At 42.5% G+C, this 23,113-nt stretch overlaps 1 protein-coding gene across 1 annotated transcript in view; it reads left to right on the top strand.

Annotated features, from left to right (window-relative positions):
• The first annotated feature begins 5,462 nt into the window (after positions 1 to 5,462).
• rpa1 (replication protein A1) overlaps positions 5,463 to 23,113 on the top strand; it is a 96,523-nt gene continuing 78,872 nt past the window's right edge. Inside the window, exons 1-4 of the mRNA XM_060847918.1 lie at positions 5,463 to 5,621; positions 12,162 to 12,209; positions 13,223 to 13,295; positions 20,068 to 20,176. Coding sequence (XP_060703901.1) covers positions 5,589 to 5,621; positions 12,162 to 12,209; positions 13,223 to 13,295; positions 20,068 to 20,176 — 263 coding nt within the window. The 5' untranslated portion in view covers positions 5,463 to 5,588. The remainder of the gene's footprint in view (positions 5,622 to 12,161; positions 12,210 to 13,222; positions 13,296 to 20,067; positions 20,177 to 23,113) is intronic.

Raw genomic sequence — 23,113 nt, 5'->3', positions numbered from 1 at the left:
AGCAAACCTACACCCATTAACAACCCTAATCAGGGAGGACATAGGTGAAAAATGAAGTGAAAATGGTGATGTAGTGATAATGTCACTGGACCAGAAATTGAGGTTTACATTCTGTGGACATGTTTAGAAATCCAACCATAGCAGTGAGTAAACTTTAAATTCAATTTGTTAAATGTGAAATTGAAAGCAAATCTCTGCATTGGCAACCATGAAACTATCACTATTGTTGAAAATCCATCTGGTTCATTTACTCAAGACAAGTAAATCTACTGTTTATTGAAAGGTGTGGTGCTGGAAAAGCATAGCAGGTCAGGCAGCATTCGCGGAGCAAGAGAATCGACGTATCAAGCATAAGCCCTTCATCAGGAATGTGGATGCTGCCTGATCTGCTGTACTTGTCCAGCACCACACTTTTCAACTCTGATCTCCAGCATCTGCAGTCCTCACTTTCTCCTAATCTGCTGTTTGTACTATGCAGTACAGAAGGAGAGTTGCACTGTCAGAGGCATCGTTTATCTGTATAAAATGTTAATCTAATAATCTCTCCACACTCTTAGATCAATGTGAGAAAATTCTTTGTTGTTATGTTTATCTTCTCCTGCCTAGCATTTAGCTCTCTACCTGCATCACCTGATCATTACAAGTACCTATCTGACATCTTACTTTGTTACCATTGTTAATAAAATACTATCAATATATTTGTTTATCTTTCCAATTTCACTTGAAGCTTGTTACAAACTTCCTGTTATAGCCTGCCTGCAAACGGAGCCTGCTACCCAGTGCTTCCATTCTAACCCACAATCCCGCTTCCTCTGCTACTGTCCTTCACATATGTATTGCATGTCACCCTTAATCTTTGGCCATGACCCCTCCAGCCATTGCTCCTCAGTATTATTCCCCTCTGGCCTCACTTCCTGGCGTCCAATCTTATCTTAGACCTATTATTATTTTTTTGGCTTTAGTCCTTTCTCCCATTCTGAACTACACTCTTGACCTTCATCTTGTAGCAGTAGAATAAAACAAAAACACTATGTTTGTGGAAATCTGAAACAAACATGGAGAATGCTGGAGAAACTCAACAGAGTTGGCAGCATCTGCAGAGAGGGACAAATAGAAAATTTGAAGATGTCACACTGGAATCAAATCATTAACTATTGTTCCTCAGCAGGTGTTGCTAGACCTGTAGAGTTTCTCCATCATTCTCCTGTATTTGTATTTGGTAGCAGTAGTTGGTTAGTGGAGATAATCTTGGGACTTGGGCTGAAAACTGTACCAAACTCCTTCTGCTACCTGATTGAGATCAATAAATGTATATACAATGCATTATTTACATAAAGGCAAGTTGTTTTAATTAGGAAAGCACAGATCCATTCTATAGGATGTTGTTAAACTTGAGACAATGCAGAAACAATTTACAAGGATTTGCAAAGACTTGGGACATAGCGATAGGCTGAATATATTAGGGCTTTGAGAAGATTTGTAGCTCAGGTTGACGTTCTGGATGTAGGTTTGCTCACTGAGCTAGAAGGTTCGTTTTCAGATGTTTCTGAAAAACAACACATATATACTAAATACTGAACTACAGAAGCAATCGTCTCAACATTAACAAACGTAGCTGCATTAGAACATTATTTCAACAAGCCACCACACACTGCAGCACAGAGAAGAGGAAAATCACCCATACAATGTTTTCATAATGAACAGGTACCCAGTGAACACAGTCTGCTGATTTCTCCGCAACAAACCCAAACAAGCAGACAAAAGACATCCAGAAATCCGAGCCACTCTCCCCTACATCAAAGACATTTGGAATTGACTGCCAGACTACTCAGACCTCTTGGCATCATAGTAGCCCAACAACCCACCAACACTGTAAAACAACAGATAATGAACTTGAAAGACCATATACAGATAACAAGCAAAACTAATGTCATTTACAAAACATGTATTTGGAAAGGCAAGGACTGATTAGGGATAGCTTTGTGCATAGGAAATCAAGTCTTACAAACTTGATTGAGTTTTTTTGAAGAAGTAACAAAGAGGATTAATGAGGGCAGAGCAGTAGATATAATCTATCTGGACTTCAGTAAGGCGTTCAACAAGGTTCCTGAGCAGACTGGGGCTGTTTCCCTGGAGCGTCAGAGGTTGAGGGGTGACCTTATAGAGGTTTTCAAAATTATTATAGATAGGATAAATAGACAAAGTATTTTCCGTGGGGTGGGGGAGTCCAGAACTAGAGAGCATAAGTGTAGGGTGAGAGGGGAAAGATATAAAAGAGACCTCAGGGGCAACTTTTTCATGCAGAGGGTGGTACGTGTATGGAATGAGCTGCCAGAGGAAGTGGCAGAGGCTGGTACAACTGCAACATTTAAAAGGCATCTGGATGGGTATATGAAGAATAGGAAGGGTTTGGAGGGTTATGGGCCGGGTGCTGGTAGGTGGGACTAGATTGGGTTGGGATATCTGGTCGGCATGGAGCACTTGAACCGAAGAATCTGTTTTCATGCAGTACATCTCTATGACTGTATAACTGTAACAAACATTACATTGGACAAACAGGCAGAAAACTAGCCACCAGGATACATGAACATCAACTAGCCACAAAAAGACATGACCCACTCTCACTAGTATCCTCACATATAGATGGGGAAGGACACCACTTCGACTGGGACAACACATCCATCCTAGGACATGCCAAACAGAGCTGAAAATGTGTTGCAGGTTAAAGCACAGCAGGTCAGGCAGCATCCAAGGAACAGGAGATTCGACGTTTCGGGCATAAGCCCTTCATCAGGAATGAGGAAAGTGTGTTCAGCAGGCTAAGATAAAAGGTAGGGAGGAGGGACTTGGGGGAGGGGCGATGGAGATGTGATGGGTGGAAGGAGGTGAAGGTGAGGGTGATAGGCCGGAGTGGGGTGGGGGCGGAGAGGTCAGGAAGAAGATTGCAGGTTAGGAGGGCGGTACTGAGTTCGAGGGAATCGACTGAGACAAGGTGGGGGGAGGGGAAATGAGGAAACTGGAGAAATCTGAGTTCATCCCTTGTGGTTGGAGGGTTCCCAGGTGGAAGATGAGGCGCTCTTCTTCAAACCGTCGTGTTGTTATGTTCTGCCGATGGAGGAGTCCAAGGACCTGCATGTCCTTGGTGGAGTGGGAGGGGGAGTTAAAGTGTTGAGCCACGGGGTGGTTGGGTTGGTTGGTCCGGGCGTCCCAGAGGTGTTCCCTGAAGCGTTCCGCAAGTAGGCGGCCCGTCTCCCTAATATAGAGAGGGCCACATCGGGTGCAGCGGATGCAATAGATGATGTGTGTAGAGGTGCAGGTGAATTTGTGGCGGATATGGAAGGATCCCTTGGGGCCTTGGAGAGAGGTAAGGGAGGAGGTGTGGGCACAAGTTTTGCATTTCCTGCGGTTGCAGGGGAAGGTGCCGGGAGTGGAGGTTGGGTTGGTGAGGGGTGTGGACCTGACGAGGGAGTCACGGAGGGAGTGGTCTTTTCGGAACGCTGATAGGGGAGGGGAGGGAAATATATCCCTGGTGGTGGGGTCCGTTTGGAGGTGGCGGAAATGATGCCGGATGATACGCTGTATACAGAGGTTGGTGGGGTGGTAGGTGAGAACTAGTGGGGTTCTGTCCTGGTGGCGGTTGGAGGGGCGGGGCTCAAGGGCGGAGGAGCGGGAAGTGGAGGAGATGCAGTGGAGGGCATCGTCGATCACGTCTGGGGGAATCTGCAGTCTTTGAAGAAGGAGGCCATCTGGGCTGTACGGTATTGGAACTGGTCCTCCTGGGAGCAGATGCGGCGGCACTTTCCTCATTTCTGATGAAGGGCTTATGCCCGAAACGTTGAATCTCCTGTTCCTTGGATGCTGCCTGACCTGCTGCGCTTTAACCAGCAACACATTTTCAGCTCTGACCACACTTTCCTCATTCCTGATGAAGGGCTTATGCCCGAAACGTTGAATCTCCTGTTCCTTGGATGCTGCCTGACCTGCTGCGCTTTAACCAGCAACACATTTTCAGCTCTGATCTCCAGCATCTGCAGACCTCACTTTTTACATGCCAAACAGAGACAAGCACGAGAATTCCTAGAAGCGTGGCATTCCAACCAGAACTCTATCAACAACCACATTGACTTGGATCCTATTTACCACCCACTGAGAAAAAGAACAGGAAATAATGTCACCACAGGAAATGGCATCACCAACCCAAGGAAACCTAAACACATAAATAGAAAGCAGGTCATACCACTAAGTGCTTCATCTGGAAGCTCACTAATGATGTTACCTGGTATGGTGACAAAACATCTGAAAACGAACTTTCCAGCTCAGTGAGCAAACCTACATCCACAATCTCGGGCTTTTTCCCCGAAATGTCACAGGCTGAGAGATCATGGAATTTAGCCCAACAAGTCTACACCGACCCTCTGAAGAGTATCCCACCCCGACCCATTCCCCTAATAAGATCACCTTATAGAAGCTGATAAAATCATGAGGGGCATGGATAGGGTGAATAGTCAAGGTCTATTTTTAGACTGGGAGAGTCTAAAACTAGAGAGCATAGGTTTAAGGTGAGAAGGGAAGGATTTAAAAGGACCTGAGGGGTAACTTTTTCATTCAGAGGGTATTGTGTGTGTGTGGAACGAGCTGCCAAAGGAAGTCTTGGAGGCATATCCAATTGCAACTTTTTAAAGGCATCTAGGTGGGTATATAAATAATATGGGTTTAGAGGGATATGGGCCAAATGCTGGCAAATGGGACTGGATCAGATTGCAATGTCTGGTCAGCACAAGCGAGTTGAACCAAAGGATTTATTACTGTGCCATTTGACTCCATGCACTATATTTTTCCATTTGTACATTGTTTTCCCTGGCAACCAATGCCTGAAGGAACATAACTCAGGTTTTAATATCGATCCTCATGGGAATCTATGACTCACTTAAATCGCCACACATTGTTGAGAAGGAACCAGAACGTTAGGCGAGGACTTGGCGTGTTCCATTATAATTTATGTAGACACCTTGTGCCCAAATTGAATGCTACATTTCTTAGACCAGTGACAAAGCTTCAAACATACTTCATTGGATCTAAAACATGTTGGACAGCCCCTCTTTTGTTTTGCTGTGTATTCAAACATAACTACCTGACGAAGGAACAACGCTCCAAAAGCTATCACTTCCAAATAAACCTGTTGGACTATAATCTGTGGAGTTTAACTTCAAACGTAGTGTCAATCCAGCACCTGGCCATATCTTCCTCCACGCCAAAAGCATCACGCACGCGCAGTGCCGGACTTGAGGGCGAACGACGCGGAGAAGCACTGCACATGCGCAATCACAGCCGGGCAACGAAGCTGAGGAGCGAAATCTCGGCGAAAGGGGATGTCCATCACGCGAACAGCCTTCCGCAGGCATTGCACATGCGTAGTAGTGAATTGAAGCTGAACGTCGGCTGGAGGGGCTTGACTGCGCTTGCGTCTTGCCAGCACTGGGGGTCACAGAGGAGCGCCCGCGCGCTTGAGTTGTTTTGGCGCCAGGTGGAAAGCGGGAGCGGTTGGCCGAAAATTTTAAAGTCGTTCAGAACCGAAGCCAGATCAAAGGATGGCGATTCGACTGTCGGAGGGGGCTATTTCGGTGCGTATGGGGCAATGTTTACCTCATAAAAATCTGTTTAACCTTTCTGGTTCTTGTGTAACGCACCCGTTTTTGGCTTTATTCTTTACCATTAAATTTGTTGGAATATGGATGTGCAGGTTGAGGCGGGGTGTGGGGTGAGCAATGAAGTAGCGTTGGGTCACAATGAAATATATAGTGTTTCTTATCGTTGTCAAAATTGCTGTTGCAAATGGGTATTTTGCGGATGTAACGTGAAGCCTGTGCGCCGGGCCTTGGATGCGCAGTTAACAGGAGTGAGTCAAATTTAAAACAAAACACTTAAAAAAATAAACTGCGGGTGCTGGACATCCGAAACAAAATAAAAGGAAAGCGTCGGAGAAGCTCAGCAGATCCGGAACACAATGCCGAAGAAACTCAGCAAGTATATGTGAAGAGAGAAAGCGCAGTTAACATCTCAGCGGCCCGTCAGAATTTACAACTATACCTATCTAATGCTGCAATCTTTAAACCTACACAACCTTTCCTCTTGGGTTGGAAGTCAAGTACAGTTGGAGCTGAACGGGGTTAATCCTTTCACTGAAAATCCCTAGAATTCCTGTTTGTTTTGAAGGTGTTGCAAATTTCCAGTACTTCATGCTATTTAAAATTGCACTCAGCTTGTGTTTGTATGCTGATTTTTAAAATGTAGTTGAAGTGCCCCCCCCCCCCCCCCCCCCAAAATGTGGCAGTGTATCACAGGAGAGATATCCAACCATATTGATGTTGAACCATAGAGTCATAGAGATGCACAGCATGGAAACAGACCCTTCGGTCCAACCCGTCCATGCCGACCAGATATCCCAACCCAATCTAGTCCAATCTGCCAGCACCCAGCTCATATCCCTCCAAACCCTTCCTATTCCTATATCCATCCAGATGCCTCTTAAATGTTGCAATTGTACCAGCCTCCACCACTTCCTCTGGCAGCTCATTCCATACATGTACCATTCTGCATGAAAAAGTTGTCCCTTAGGTCTCTTTTATATCTTTCCCCTCTCACCCTAAACCTATGCCCTCTAGTAATGGACTCCCTGACCCCAGGGAAAAGACTTTGCCTATTTATCCTATCTATGCCCCTCATAATTTTGTAAATCTCTCTATGAAGTCACCCCTCAGCCTCTGACACTTCAGGGAAAACAGCCCCAGCCTGTTAGCCTCTCCTTATAGCTCAAATCCTCCAACCCTGATAACATCTTTGTAAACCTTTTCTGAACCCTTTCAAGTTTCACAACATCTTTCCATTAGGAAGGCGACCAGAATTGCACGCAGTATTCCGACAGCTGCAACATGACCTCCCAACTCCTGTAGTCAATACTCAATAAAGGAAAGCATACCAAATACCACCTTCACTATCCTATCTACCTGTGACTCCACTTTCAAGGAGCTATGAACCTGCACACCAAGGTCTCTTTATTCAGCAACACTCCCTAAGACCTTACCATTAAGTATATAAGTCCTACTAAGATTTGCTTTCTCAAAATGCAGCACCCCTCATTTATCTGAATTAAACTCCATCTGCCACTTCTCAGCCCATTGGCCCATCTGGTCAAGATCCTGTTGTAATCTGAGGTAACCCTCTTCGCTGTCCACTACTCCAATTTTGGTGTCATCTGCAAAGTTACTAACTGTACCTCATATGCTCGCATCCAAATCATTTATGTAAATGACAAAAAGTAGTGGGCCTAGCACCGATCCTTGTGGCACTCCACTGGTCACAGGCCTCCAGTCTGAAAAACAACCCTCCACCACCACCCTCTGTCTTCTACTTTTTGTATCCAAATGGCTAGTTCTCCCTGTATTCAGTGAAATCTAACCTTGCTAATCAGTCTCCCATGGGGAGCCTTGTCGAACGTCTTATTGAAGTCCATATAGATCACATCTACTGCTCTGCCCTCATCAATTCTCTTTGTTACTTTTTCAAAAATCTCAATCAAGTTTGAGAGACATGATTTCCCACGCACAAAGCCATATTGACTATCCCTGATCAGTCCTCGCCTTTCCAAATACATGTACATTCTGTCCCTCGGGATTCCCTCCAACAACTTGCCCACCACCAAGGTCAGGTTCACCAGTTTTATGGTTTCCTGGCTTGTCCTTGCCACTCTTCTTAAACAGTGGCGCCACGTTAGCCAACCTCCTGTCTTCTGGCACCTCACCTGTGACTATTGATGATACAAATATCTCAGCAAGAGGCCCAGCAATCACTTCTCTAGCTTCCCATAGAGTTCTCGGGTACACCTGATCAGGTCCTGGGGATTTATCCACCTTTGTGTTTCAAGACATCCAGCACTTCGTCCTCTGTAATATGGACATTTTGCAAGGTGTCACCATCTATTTTGCTACTTTCTCTATCTTCCATATCCTCTTCCACAGTAAATACTGATACAAAATACTCGTTTAGTATCTCTCCCATTTTCTGCAGCTCCACACAAAGGCCATATTGCCCATCTTTGAGGGAATTCTGGATTAGTGGTGCTGGCAGAGCACAGCAGTTCAGGCAGAGCTGCTCCTTGGATGCGGCCTGAACGGCTGTGCTCTGCCAGCACCACTAATCCAGAATCTGGTTTCAGCATCTGCAGTCATTGTTTTTACCTTGTTGATCTTTGAGGGGGCCCTATTCTCTCTCGTTATCCTTTTGGTCCTTAATGTATTTATAAAAACCCATAGAAAGTGGTGTGAGGGCAGATGACCTACAGCTTGATCAAATACCCAGGCACCTGAAAGCATCACTAAGCAGTGAAACCATCATATAAGTAAAGCCAGTAATATATTGAGTACGCAGTGGCAGGGAGACTACTATACTTGAGATAAAATGGGTTATTGAAAGGTTAAAAAAAATGTGGTTATCAAATAGAAGTTGGAGATTTTGTTTATGAATGGCCTTTCATGCCCCCAGTGTTTCCAAAATATTTGAGTGAACTTTTTCCATGTATGTACACCACTTTCTATGGTTCAGCATTAATATCATTTGATAACTCTCCTGTGATACACACGTTTTGGGGGGCACTTCAACTACATTTTCAAAAATCAGCACAAAAACACAAACTGAGTGCAATTTTAAATAGTATGAAGAAGTACCAGAAATTTATAACACCTTCAATTTTGAATTAGTCGAGCAAAGATTGCTTGCAGATACACTGGGCAGCGAATGCTCACTGTTGTGATGTCGGCTCCACAGGTTAGTCAGTTTCTGAAGAAGAAAGATCAATTTTATTTTAATTAAAATAAAGCTTATAGGACACAAAATAGAACCTGGTGACATAGGCAGATGATATTTGACATGCTTATGCTGTCTGCTTGAAAAGCCTGTTAAATTTAGTCCCACATGCATCCTTACCCTCTTTCCCTCTGCTGCCTGCAATCCTGCACATTACTACCCTATAAGTACATTGTTACTCAGTCTCTATTTGTAGATAAAGGGAATTATGTTCTAGTCTAAAGATGTGTAAGTTGCTCTGTGCTGAAATATTGAATTAGCCCTCTGTCTTTCCCAATCATAAGCTTTTCCCTCAGTTCTTTGAAGGACTTGTCATTTAAAAGATAAGCTTTGCCAGTAGTTCAGATTTTAATATGTTAAATAGGATTATGATTGCTGACCCCCTTAAGACTGCCAGGGCTTTATTCCCTGTGTACAACTTGTCATTTATTACCAATTCACAAAAACATCAAAATGATGCAGCTGCTTTATGCAGTAGCTATGCATTGTGTATACCAACTTCAGCAAGCTGTTTTGGCATGTGCAGTTTAAATTTAAAGTGACACTTTTAAAACCTCCGTAACTTTTAACATGCATTGTGAAAGAGATAAAGCGGTTTAACTACTTCTCTTCCTGGTGTTTTATAATTTCCCTTTTTGTTAACTTTTGTCACTTGCATTTTTAAAGATGTCTAAACAAAGTAGGTAATCGTGTATCTTTATGGTCTTTCACATGCGCCAAAGGCATGCGATTCTACCAACTGGAAGTGAGAGACACAGTAGCTTGTGAAAGACAATTCAAGACCAGATAAAAATATTAGTTACCTGAAAGCCCAAACCAGGTAGAATTTTGGCATAAAGCACTTAATATTCATACAGCATTTGGTATATTTTTCGGAACCTTGCAATTTGGAAATTCTAATATAGGCAATTGAGGCACAATACATAATGTAGAACTTTTCACAACTTGCTTGATTTGCCACTCACCAGGAAGTTAAATTAACAAGTATGGTGCGGCGTCCTCTGTAGTAACATTGGTTGAGGTTCAAGATCTTACGTCAAAATGGGTTGAGGTGTCATTTTGTCCTACGTTGTGCTGAACGTAAGTATATTGTTGAGTTTGAAAATCCACATACTTGTGAAAATGATGTAGGCATTGATTCTCAATGTGTGCTCACTCCTGAGATGTGGTTGTCACTGGCAGGGCCAGCATTTATAGCCAGTCCTTAGTTGGTCTTGAGAAGGTGTTGGTGAGCCACCTAATATTCATAGAATCCTTAGTGTGGAAACAGGCCATTTGGCCCAAGAAGTCCACACAGAGTATCGGAAGAGTAACTGAACCAGACACATTTCACTATACGATTACTCTACTTTTATCCCTGACTAATGCACCTAATCTACACATCCCTGAACAGTGGCCAATTCACCTAACTTGCACATCTTTGGATTGTGGGAGGAAACTGGAGTGCCAAGAGGAAACCCACACAGACACTGGGCAAATATGCAAACATCACACAATCACTCGAGGCTGGAATTGAACCCGGATCTCTGGCGCTGTGAGGCAGCAATGCTAACCACAGCCACTGTGCTGCCTTCTTGAACCTCTGTAGTCCATCTGCTGGAGGTATGCCCATAATGCTGCTTGCAAGGGAGTTCCAGGATTTTAACCCAGTGACATTGAAGGGATAGCAATATATTTCCAAGTCAGGATGAGTGGCTTGGAAAGGAAGTTGCAGTTATTTGAGTTCTGTGGGCTGCTTTGACCTGGATGGTGCTGAGGTCCTTAAGTGTTGTTGGAGCTGCACTTGTCCAGGCAACTGGGGTGTCTGCCATCAGCACTCGAATTGTACCTTGGGTATGGTGTACGGCTTTGGGGAATCAACAGATGAAGTGAATGCTGCAGGATTACCAGTCTCTGACCTGCTCTTGTAGTCACAGTATTTGTACGAATATTCCAGTTCAATTTCTAATTACTGGTAACTGTGGATGGTGATGGTGAAGTTTTCAGTGCGAGTCATGTGATTGCCAAGGGGCTATGATTAGATTCTCTCTCATGGAAAATAGTTACTGTCTGGCACTTGTATGGCACACATGTCACTTGACATGTCAGTCCAAATCACTCTTTATACAGTTTTTGCTGCATTTGGACTTGAACTACTTCAGCATCTCAGGAATTGTGAATGGTAGTAAACATGCACGCTTCCAATTTTATGATGGATGGAATATCTTTGCTGAAGCAGCTGAAGGTGGTTGGGCTGAAGATGCTTCCCTAAGTTAGCATGTAGAGATGAGACTTAATTCATACCTATAGTATTGATTGTTTCATTTCACCGAGGCATGTGCTGGAAATCCAGCCCTGCTATTCCTAGACTTATTATAAAAGTTAGATTTTATGAAAATCTACAAAATTTTCCAATTTATCTAGACCCAAACTGATAGAAAGTATGGTCGGTTTCTGAACTTGACAGTGATTGCAATTTATTACAAATAAATACAGCTGCAAGTAAACAATGATGAACCATCTTCAAAGGCCTACTTAAACACTAATCCCCTTTTGAAACTTCCGTCCACGCACATTCAAACAAACAAAAACAATGGGCATCATGAGTAGAGAGAAAAACAGAAAGGCAATTTAATTGTCTCACTAAACTGGGTTTGCTGAGATGGTTCTTCTGGCATGCTAGGATTTGTTGCTTCTTGACCTTCTCCATGTACTTTGATTTGCTTGCAGGAGGCACCTGAGCACATTTATGTCTGATGTATTGGTTAAAAGCTACAATTAATAGTAACTGATGAGGGAAACATTTTTCCAACTCTAGATTAGACTAACTGGCTATCTGGAAATTAAGCAAGTAGTTATTGACAAGCAAAAGGCCTTTGTCATAGATGACAGATCAAATTCTCTAAGCAAATCAGCTACTGTGGTGTTCAAATCTTCATTCATACACATTCCATGACTCCCAACTTATCTGTAGCTTGGCTTGCTTGACGGCTTGAACTGAAGACAATGTAGACACCACTTAAAATCAGTACCAGTCCTTTTCAAGGTAAAACAGTTATCTTCCCATTTCAGTCCAGAATTATAACAGAAAAATAAAAAAAAATCAAAATTCTGATAACATAGGTTTGTGAGAAATGCTAATGGATGGATAGGATATTCCTCACTGGAAGTTACATATTTCTGGATGTGAATAATCTTGTATTCTAGACTCACTTCTCAACTTGAGTTGAAAGTATTTCGATGTAATAGCCCATCCCAATTGTGATTCAAGTAACAGTTTGTAATTTCAGTGTAAAGAATAACTCTTCAATTTTGTTTTTCAGTCAATAGTTCAAGGAGGAACCCCTTCACAGCCACTTTTACAAGTTATTGTAAGTGTCTTATTTTTAATTTTAGGTTACAGCCTTTTAATTAGGTTAACTGATTTGGCAAAACATAACATGTAAATGTCTAATATAACTGTGTGCTAAATGTGATTTGCAGTCTGAGTATGGCTAGCTTTGTACAAAAACAGATCCAAATGCAATTAAAATATTGTTTTGAATGTATAATTCTACATATTTTGAGTTATCGTTCTTTGTGGGAATTAATTTTATAAAATGCTAAGCAGTCAGGTTTATTTATTTATGTGACAGTATTCGTAATGGCAAGGTAAACCCCTCAAAAGTATTTGCAATACCAAATCTGCCGTGAACTAGCTCAACTATATCTTTCATAAAATTCTGTTTTAAACAAAATTCTGATGTATTTAAGAGTGGTAACTTAATGCAGTTTGATTAATGTTGCAAATGGGTTTGTCGCAAATCAATACAGCACCTCTGCATAACCTGATTTTAATTACTGAAAATGACTGCAAGAAAAGTAGAACTATTTGCTAATAAAAATGAGCTATGGTAGTCAGTTGGCTACAATTTGTTTTATAAAATACATTCACAAGCTATTATAACAAATCTGTGAGTAATCAAATGGACCAGCTGAATTTGAAGAGCTACCTTGAAGGCCTATGAAGGAGAGCACTTGACAGAAACATGGTTAGTACATTCTAGGAGTGGAGTCACTTCTGTCTAGCATGGTGGTTATTAAACAATTATTAAAGCTACCCAGTTTTGACCACCTTGTATCAGTTTTGTATAAGTTATACCCTGGAAGCCAATAAAGTATAGCAATACCACTCTTGTGATTCAATCTTGCACGTTCCAAGTTGGGGTCTAACATACCTGTTTTGACTGCAACATTAAATTAAGGTAATAAGTATTTTGGATTAATATGCAAAGTGGAAAAGGCCCCTTCTGCTTACTGTCATGCAAATCAATTGTAACATATAATTGTTGTTTACAGCCAATATTGTTTCTGCCATAAAAGCAATTTATCTTGATTTATATAGAGTATCCGACGCATTACAAATGGCCCCCCAAGGTATCGTGTGTTGATGAGTGATGGAATCCATACACTGTCCTGTAAGTATTGCAGATCAGAATTTCTTTGCACCAGCTAGCAAAGTGATTTAATTGTTCAACCAATTCATTGAATTTTACATAACATATTAGCATGCTAATAAAGAATTATAGTTCCAGTCTAATTGCAGAAGCAGTTCCATGACCACTTTTGTATGTTGCTTTTTATGTGAAGAGAGGGTACTTCATAAATATAAGCCAGTAATTGAGCCATGACTGAAAGACTGGCAGATTTGCAGTGGAACAGTAAATAAAAACCAAAAGAATACCAGATGCTGGAAATCAGAAACAAAAACAGAAATTGCTGAAAAAGCTCAGCAGGTCTGTCTGCATCTGTGACAAGAAATCACAATTAACATTTTGGGACCAGTGACCCTTTCCCAGAACTGTACTCCATTAACTGAAATTTTCATTGCAGTGGAACAGGGTGGGGGAGAAGAAGCACATACTGTTGACCAAAACATTTTAAAAAATAATGTTTAGCTTGTGAGCATCAGGCAGGAACAGATTGAGAGTAGAACATAAGAGAATATGTAAGTGGCAATTTTAACTTTTTATTGTTTGAACTAAGTAGCTTTGACTTGACGATTGCTTAGCAGGAGAAAAGTCTTGGGTTACCAACAGCTTTGATATAACAGTTCTAATTCAATAACCCATTTCAATTCTTTCAATTCCCCTTCTGACTCCCTCTCTGACATGTCCATCCTGGATCTCCTCCATTGCCACAGCAAATTGGGGGAACAGCACCTCATCATTTGCCTGGGCAGCTGACAGCCTGGAGGACTCCACACTGATTTCTCCAATTTCAAATAATCTTCCCACCCATCTCCTGACTCCCTTTACAGCTCCGCCGCCTCCTTTCCATCCCTCCAACTGACCCTTCCAGCTACCAACTGGATTCATTCCTCCCATCGACCAGCAAAGGTTGTACCCACCACCTGTAATTACGTATCACAGCCTCACCACTCTGCCCCTCTTGCCACTCTTAAGCTTTTTCACCTCCCCAACCACCACCAGTTTTATTTTTTATCTGCAGCTCCCAGTACCTCAACCTCTATTCATGAAGAAAGGTTATACCCAAAACGTTGACTTCGTCACCCCCACTGCTGACTGGCTTGCTGTGTTCTTCCAGTCTCCTGCTTGTCTACTTTTGGTTTCCGTCTGTAGTTTTTTTGTCTCTTGATATAACAGTTTAGCCAACAGCAGCAGTTGTGTGTTCGAGGAATGATTGAATGTCATTAATGTACATTTTGTTAATTGAAATCAGAATACTGTAGATCATAGAATAATAAAATTTTACAATACAGGATGTAGCCAATTCATCCATTGTGTCAGAACCAACTCCCAAAATAGTTACCCAGCTAGTCCTATTCTCCAACTCTAACTCTGTAGCCCTATAAATTCATAACTTTCAAATATATATCTAGCTCTGTTTTGAAACATCCTGTGGAATCTACCTCCACCATTCTCGGCAGTGCAATTTAACAATTCTGAGTAAAGGGGTTCTTCCTCACCTCACTCCTAGCTTTCTTGCTGACCATCTTGAAATTTTAACCCTAATTACTGACACCAACTAGTGGAAGCAGCATATCCTTCTTTACCCTGTCAAAATTGTTCATAATTTTGAACACCTCAGTAAGGTCACCTCTTAATCTTCTCTGTTCCAAGTGATAAGTCAAATATCTCTAATCTTTCCTAGTATCTAAAATGGGCTGAAAATGTGTTGCTGGTTGAAGCACGGCAGGTCAGGCAGCATCCAAGGAACAGGAAATTCGACGTTTCGGGCCAGAGCCCTTCATCAGGAACAGGGCTCTGGCCCGAAACGTTGAATTTCCTGTTCCTTGGATGCTGCCTGACCTGCCGTGCTTTAACCAGCAACACATTTTCAGCTCTGATCTCCAGCATCTGCAGACCTCACTTTTTACTAGTATCTAAAATCCCTCACTCCTGGGATAATTCTAGTAAATTGCCTTTTAATTGGCTATGGGGCTTTAACATGCTTCCTTAAATTTGGTCTCTAGAATTGAAGACAATATTCCAAATGTGGTCTGACTAATCATTTGGTGTGACATTAGTTCCTTGCTTTAATACTCTGTGCCTCTATTTATAAAACCAAGGATTCTACAAGCTACCTTAATAACTGTTTCAACTTGCCCTTTAGGGAGGGAAACTGCAATCCTTACCTGGTCAAGCCAACCTGTGACTCCAGACCGACAGACATGTGCTTGATTCTTAACTTCCTTCTGGGTAATTAGGAACGGGCAATAAATGCTGGCCTAGCCAGCAATGCCCTCATCCTGTAAATGATCTAAAATAAAAACTTGCCCAAAGTGAGGTCTGCAGATGCTAGAGATTGGAGTCAAGAGTGTGGTGCTGGAAAAGCACAGCAGGTCAGGCAGGATCCGAGGACCAAGAAAATCAACATTTCGGGCAAATGATTTTTCTGCTCCTCAGATGCTGTCTGACCTGCTGTACCTTTCCTGTGCCATGCTCTTGCCTAAAATAAAATCTTGCCTGGCTGTCTTCAGAGAATCAAGCATTTGAACCCCAAGGTTCGTCTCTGCTGCTCAAGTTGTTCCATTGAGACTGTAGTGTCTCTGATTTATTCTGCCAAAATGCATTCCCTCACATCTCACTGCACTGAAATTCATCTGCCAACTGTCTGCCTATTTGGCCAACTTGCCAACATCCCTCTGAAATTGCTCAGCATCCTCCTCACAAATCACTGTTCTCACTAGATTAGCAGCATCTGCATATTCAGAGATTTTGCCTTCGATCTCCATCTCCAAATCGTTATATAAATCAGCAAGAGCAAGGGTCCCAACACAGTTCCCTGTAGAGCACCAGTTTTAATTTGTCTCCAATGCGAGAAATGCTCATCTATGTCTACCCTCTGTTTACTATCTTTTAGCCAATTTCTAATCCGTACTGTCAAGGGCCCAAACATTTATGATTTGCAAACCAACTGGACGTGTGGCACTGTCTTAAATGCTTTCTGAAGGTTCAAATATCCAACATCTACACTAGCACTATCCTCCTCCACTGCCTGTCACCTCTCCAAAGAACTCAACTAAATTTGTCAGACATGACCTGCCCTTAACAAAGCCATGTTGACTGACTAGTATTAACACTCTCTTTTCTTAAATGTGTATATTTACCTAATCCTATGTTATGGCCTCCATCAGTTTTCCCACTATTGTCGTCAAATTAACAGGTTTTTAGTTTCCTGGGTTATCCATTTCTTCATTCTTAACCAATGGTGTCAGAGTTGCAATCTTCCAGTCCCCCAGGACAAATCCTGTGTTCAGAGATGCCTGGAAAATTTCTGGAAAAGATAAAGAAGGGACCTAAGGGGCCGATTTTTCACATCGCTGTGGTGCAAGTATGGAATGGGCTGCCAGAGGAGGCTGATACAATTGCAGCATTTAAAAGTCATCTGATTGGGTATATGAATACGCAGGGTTTGGAGGGATATGCGCTAAGTGCTGGCAAATGAGACTAGATTAGTTTAGGATATCTGATTGGCATGGATGAGTTGGACCGAAGGATCTGTTTACATGTTGTATTTCTCTATGACCTCCACTATTTGCTCCCTTCCCTCAAATCTAGGATTTATCCCAACTGGGCCTGGCACCCTCTATTCCCACCTGCCAGCACTCGGTCCCTATCCCTCCAAACCCTTCCTATTCATATACCCATCCAGATGCCTTTTAAATGTTGCAATTGTACTAGCCTCTACCACTTCCTCTGGCAGCCCATTCCACACAAGCACCACCCTCTGTGTGACAAAGTACTCCTTTTAGTCTCTTTTCTATCTTCCCCCTCTCACCCTAAACCTATGCCCTCTAGTTCTGGACTCCCCCACCCCAGAGAAAAAACCTTGTCTATTTACCCTATCCAGGCCCCTCATGATTTTATAAACTCCTAAGGTCACCCCTCAGCCTCTGATACTATAGGGAAAACAGCTGTAGCCTATTCAACCTCTCCCTGAGCTCAAATCCTCCAACCCTGGCAATTCCCTTATAAATCTTTTCTGAACCCTTTCAAGTTTCACAACATCCTTCCAACAGGGAGGAGACCAGAATTGCATGCAATATTCCAACAGTGGCCTAACCAATGTCCTGTACAGCCACAACATGACCTCCCAACTCCTGTACTCAACACTCTGTCCAATAAAGGAAAGCATACCAAATGCCGCCTTCACTATCCTATCTACCTGTGACTCTCCTTTCAAGGAGCTATGACCCTGCACTCCAAGGTCTCTTTGTTCAGCAACACTCCCTCAGACCTTACCATTAAGTTATAAGTCCTGCTAAGATTTGCTTTTCCAAAATGCAGCACCTCTCATTTATCTAAATTAAATTCCATCTGCCATTCATCAGCCCATTAGCCCATCTTGTCAAGATCCTGTTGTAATCTGAGGTAACCTTCACTGCCCACTACTTCTCCAATTTTGGTGTCCTCTGCAAACTTACTAACTATACCTCTTGTACTCACATCTGCTTGCTGAAAGAAAAAAAAGCCTAAGACAGTAGCAATAGGCCATTTGGCCCATAAAGTCTGCTCCACCATTCACTGAGATGGAGGCAGATCTGTCCCTCCAATCTGCTTTTCTGTCTTATTCCCATAACTTTTAATTACCTTCATGATTGAAAATCTCAATCTTGAATATTCTTACAACACAGCACAAGCAGTATAAAAGGAAACTAAATGGGGAATAAATTTTAATCTGAGCACATTGAACTCTGTGTTGAATTCATAAGGCTGTCAAATACCTAATTGAGTGATAAGGTACTATTCCTGAAGCTTACCTGGAGCCTCACTGGAAAGTGCAATAGACAGAGGGTAGAAATCTCAATGTGAGAGCAATGTGGAATCCCTGAAACACTTCTGTTTCTCTCTCCTGGTGCCTAAGCTGAGATTTTTTTTTTCAAACCGTTTTCTGTTTTTAATGCAAACTGTTACTACTGCAAGCCTTTTTAGTTGGCAAACAGTGGCTCTGCAAGACTCTAAAGAAATATTTGAAGGTGATCACTCCAGTGTATGAGTGAAACCAACTTCACAATTGAAAGGCTCCATGATACTAAATTTCTTTGACTTTTATCAGTTAAAACAAGAATGCATTATGGGAAAATTGTCAAACTGTAGACTTGTTATCCAATTTTCTAATTACAATCACAATATAATATTGCTTAGAATGTTAATTAGCAGTTGATGAATTGGTTAAGAGTTCAGAAGTAACCCTGAACTATAATTCTTGCTGAGGTGTCACCCTTTGCATAATATTCTCCTCCTTGTTTTCCAAAACCTCCCTCTCTTTGCATCTCTCCATCTTTAATCTCCTCTTGTCCCACACCCTCCAAGAGGGGAATGTAAGTTTAATTATAGAGTCAAAGAGATGTACAGCATGGAAACAGACCCTTCAGTCTAACCGTCCATGACGACCAGATATCCCAATCCAATCTAGTCCCACCTGCCAGCACCCGGCCTATATCCCTCCAAACCCTTCCTATTCATATACCCATCCAAATGCCTCTTAAATTTTGCAATTGTACCAGCCTCCTCCGCATCCTCTGGCAGCTCATTCCATACACGTACCATCCTCTGCGTGAAAAAGTTGCCCCTTTGGTCTCTCTTATATCTTTCCCCTCTCACCCTAAACCTATGCCCTCTAGTTCTGGACTCCCCAACCCCAGGAAAAGACTTTGTCTATTTATCCTATGCATGCCCCTCATAATTTTGTAAAATCACCCCTCAGCCTCTGCGCTCCAGGAAAAACAGCCCCAGCCTGTTCAGCCTCTCCCTGTAGCTCAGATCCTCCAACCCTGACAACATCCTTGTAAACCTTTTCTGAACCCTTTCAAGTTTCACCACATCTTTCTGATAGGAAGGAGACCGGAATTGCATGCAATATTCCAACAGTGGCCTAACCAGTGTCCTGTACAGCCGCAACATGACCTCCTAACTTCTGTACTCAGTACTCTGACCAATAAAGGAAAGCATACCAAACTCCTCCTCCACTAACCTATCTACCTGCAACTCCACTTTCAAGGAGCTATAAACTGCACTTTGGGCGTTTCCATTCATAATTGTTCCATGATTGGTGACCGTGCCTTCAATTACTGGAGCCTGAGCTCTAGAATTTCTTCTCTATACCTCTTTCTTGCTCCCCATCTTTTAAGACACTTCTTGAAACCTACATTTTTGACAAAGTGTTCAGTCATTTGATCTAATATCTCATTATGGGCTCAGTTTTACTTAATGTTCCAATGGAGTGCTCTAAAATATTCCATGACTTTTAAAAAGTGCTATATAAGACTGTAAGACATAAGTGCAGAAGCAGGCCTTTCAGATCATCAAATTTGCTCTGCCACGCAGTAAGGCAGTGGCTGATTTGATAACTCTCAATTTGATTTTTCCTGTCTTTTCTGAATGAAGCTTGATTCTCTTACTGATTTTAAAAAAATGTCTGTCCTAACCGTGAATGTACTTATGACCCAGCCTGTACAGTCCTCTGCGATATGGACTTTCACAGGTTCAGTATCCTCTAAGTGAAGAAATTTTTCTGACTGACATCGTCACCCCTTTATAATGAAAATATGCCCTCTGCTCCAAGTCTTTTCCGAAAAGAAGAAGCTGCTTTTTGCACATAACCAGTCAGGATCCTGAAGAATCTTGTATGTTTCAATGAGGTCACTTCTTATTCTCTGTGTTAAGACATTAAGATACAAATAGGTGGCAAACTGGATTTAACCTAAACTACTTCTTATTTTAGCTTTCCTGCTTGCAACTCAGCTGAATTACATGGGAGATGAGGGTCTTATTGCAGTCAACTGTGTCTGCCAGATCAACCGGTTCATCTGTAATACAATGAAGGATGGAAGGTATGAAAATTACTTTGTTGCTTAAATTATAAAGTAATTCCCTGTATAGTAAGGGCATCTTGCTTTGGCTGGAGGAGAAAATTGGAGCATGAGTGGCAAAGATGCTTAATGTCTTGTTCATGTGCAGTAACAAGGAAAAGAATGGCAAGGACAATGCATATGGATCGAGAATCCATGATTAGGATTGATGATAGAACTTGCAAGTATGTACCATCTTATTCTCTAAGTCCCAAAGCAAGCACAGTGGTAAGATACTCACCATCAAATTGGTTATTAGTTGTGACTTTAAGTCTAAATTCAGAGACTTGAAGGCAAACTAGGCTGACAGTCCTGTGTAGACTGATGGAATTATATGCTTATTGGAGGCACCATCTGTTGGCCAAAACAGTAAACTTAAGCTGGCTCTGGCCCCTCAGGTGGATCTGAAAGATTGGAAGAATTCAGAGAAGGCGGCAGAAGTACTCCCCAGTGCCCTCCCAGTCTTAATCTGTGCACCAAAAATGAACTTTCCCTCAGAATGCAGAAGGAAGTCATTTACCTCATTGTGTCTGCACCATCTCTGCAGATACGCAATTCACCTTGTGCCATTCCCCTGTTCTCCGCACAATTTTGTACATTCCTTTTTGGGTAACAGGTTAGTTCCCTATTGAATACTTCATTTGAGCAAAATGTGGCAGAACTTAACCCTTCCACACATCGAGTGAGTAGTTTTCTTGTGTCACTTTTTTGCCAAATAATTTAAATCAGTTTGTAAGTTTGTTTGATGAGCTGGTAGATTAGTCCTCTGACTTTTCATCACCATGCTAGGTAACATCAGTGAACTCTGAAGCGCTGATTTTTTGTCCTGCTTGCTATTTATCTGTCTTGGTCTGTTGTGGTGGGTGATGTCACTTCTGGTTCTTTGTCTGAGAGGTTGGTAAATGGGGTCCAAATCGATATATTTGTTAGTGGTGTTCCGGTTTGAATGCCAGGCCTCTAGGAATTCCCGAGCTGAAAATGTGTTGCTGGAAAAGCGCAGCAGGTCAGGCAGCATCTAAGGAACAGGAAGTTCGACGTTTCGGGCATAAGCCCTTCATCAGGAATTCCCGTGCGTGTCTTTGTTTGGCCTGTCCCAGTCATAGAGTCTTAGAGATGTACAGCACGGAAACAGAGCCTTCAGTCCATCTTGTCCATGCTGACCCAATTCCTAATCTAATCTAGTCCCATTTGCCAGCACCTGGCCCATATCCCTCCAAACCCCTCCTATTCATATACCCATCCAAATGCCTCTTAAATGTTGCAATTGTACCAGCCTCTACCACATCCTCTGGCAGCTCATTCCATACACTTACCACCCTCTGCGTGAAAACGTTGCCCCTTAGGTCTCTCTTATACCTTTCCCCTCTCACTCTAAACTTATGCCCTCTAGTTCTGGACTCCCCGACCCCAGGGAAAAGACTTGGCCTATTTATCCTATCCATGCCCCTCAATTTTGTAAACCTATATAAGGTCACCTCTCAGCCTCCGATGCTCCAGGGAAAACAGCCCCAGCCTGTGCAGCCTCTCCCTGGAACTCAAATCCTCCAACCCTGGCAACATCCTTGTAAATCTTTTCTGAGCCCTTTCAAGTTTCACAACATCTTTCCGATAGGAAGGAGACCAGAATTGCATGCAATATTCCAACAGTGGCCTAACCAATGTCCTGTACAGCTGCAATGTGACCTCCAAACTCCTGTACTCAATACTCTGACCAATAAAGGAAAGTATACCAAATGCCGCCTTCACTATCCTATCTACTGCGAATCCACTTTCAAGGAGCTATGTACCTGCACTCCAAGGTCTCTTTGTTCAGCAATACTCTCTCGGACCTTACCATTAAGTGTATAAGTCCTGCTAAGATTTGCTTTCCCAAAATGCAGCACCTCACATTTATCTGAATTGAACTCCATCTGTCACTTCTCAGCCCATTGGCCCATCTGATCCAGATCCGGTTGTAATCTGAGGTAACCCTCTTCGCTGTCCACTACACCTCCAATTTTGGTGTCATCTGCAAACTTACTAACTGTACCTGTTATGCTCACATCCAAATCATTTATGTAAATGACAAAAAGTAGAGGACCCAGCATTGGTCCTTGTGGCACTCCACTGGTCACAGACCTCCAGTCTGAAAAACAACCCTCCACCACCACCCTCCGTCTTCTATCTTTGAGCCATTTCTGTTTCCAAATGGCTAGTTCTCCCTGTATTCTGTCATATCTAAACTTGCTAACCAGTCTCCCATGGGGAACCTTGTTGAATGCCTTACTGAAGTCATATAGATCACATCTGCCAATCTTCTCTCATCAATCCTTTGTTACTACTTCAAAAAATCTCAACCAAGTTTGTGAGACATGATTTCCCACAGACAAAGCCATGTTGACTATCCCTAATCAGCCCTTGCCTTTCCAAATACATGTACATCCTGTCCCTCAGGATTCCCTCCAACAACTTGCCTGCCATTGACGTCAGGCTCACTGGTTTTTAGTTCCTTGAATTGTCTTTACCACCCTTCTTAAACAGTGGCGCCATGTTGGCCAACTTCCAGTCTTCTTGCACCTCAACTTTGTTAATGATGATACAAATATTTCAGTAAGAGGTCCAGCAATCACTTCCCTTGCTTCCCACAGAGTTCTTAGGTACACCTGATCAGGTCTATACATTTCAAGACATCCAGAACTTCCTCTTCTGTAATATGGGCGTTTTTCAGTGTTCGCCATCTATTTCCCCCACATCCTATACCTTCCATGTTCATCTCCACAGTAAACACTGATCCACAATACTTGTTTAGTATCTCCCCATCTCCTCCGTCTCTGCACGAAGGCTGCCTTGTTGATCTTTGAGGGACCCTGTTCTCTCCCGAGTTGCCCTTTTGTCCTTAATGTATTTATGAAAGCCCTTTGGATTCTCCTTAATTCTATT

Source organism: Hemiscyllium ocellatum, chromosome 31, assembly GCF_020745735.1.
Source record: "Hemiscyllium ocellatum isolate sHemOce1 chromosome 31, sHemOce1.pat.X.cur, whole genome shotgun sequence".
In the NCBI taxonomy this organism is placed as follows: Eukaryota; Metazoa; Chordata; class Chondrichthyes; order Orectolobiformes; family Hemiscylliidae; genus Hemiscyllium; species Hemiscyllium ocellatum.
The sequence above is the reverse complement of the archived record's forward strand: the minus strand, read 5'-3'. Positions and strand labels throughout refer to the sequence as shown.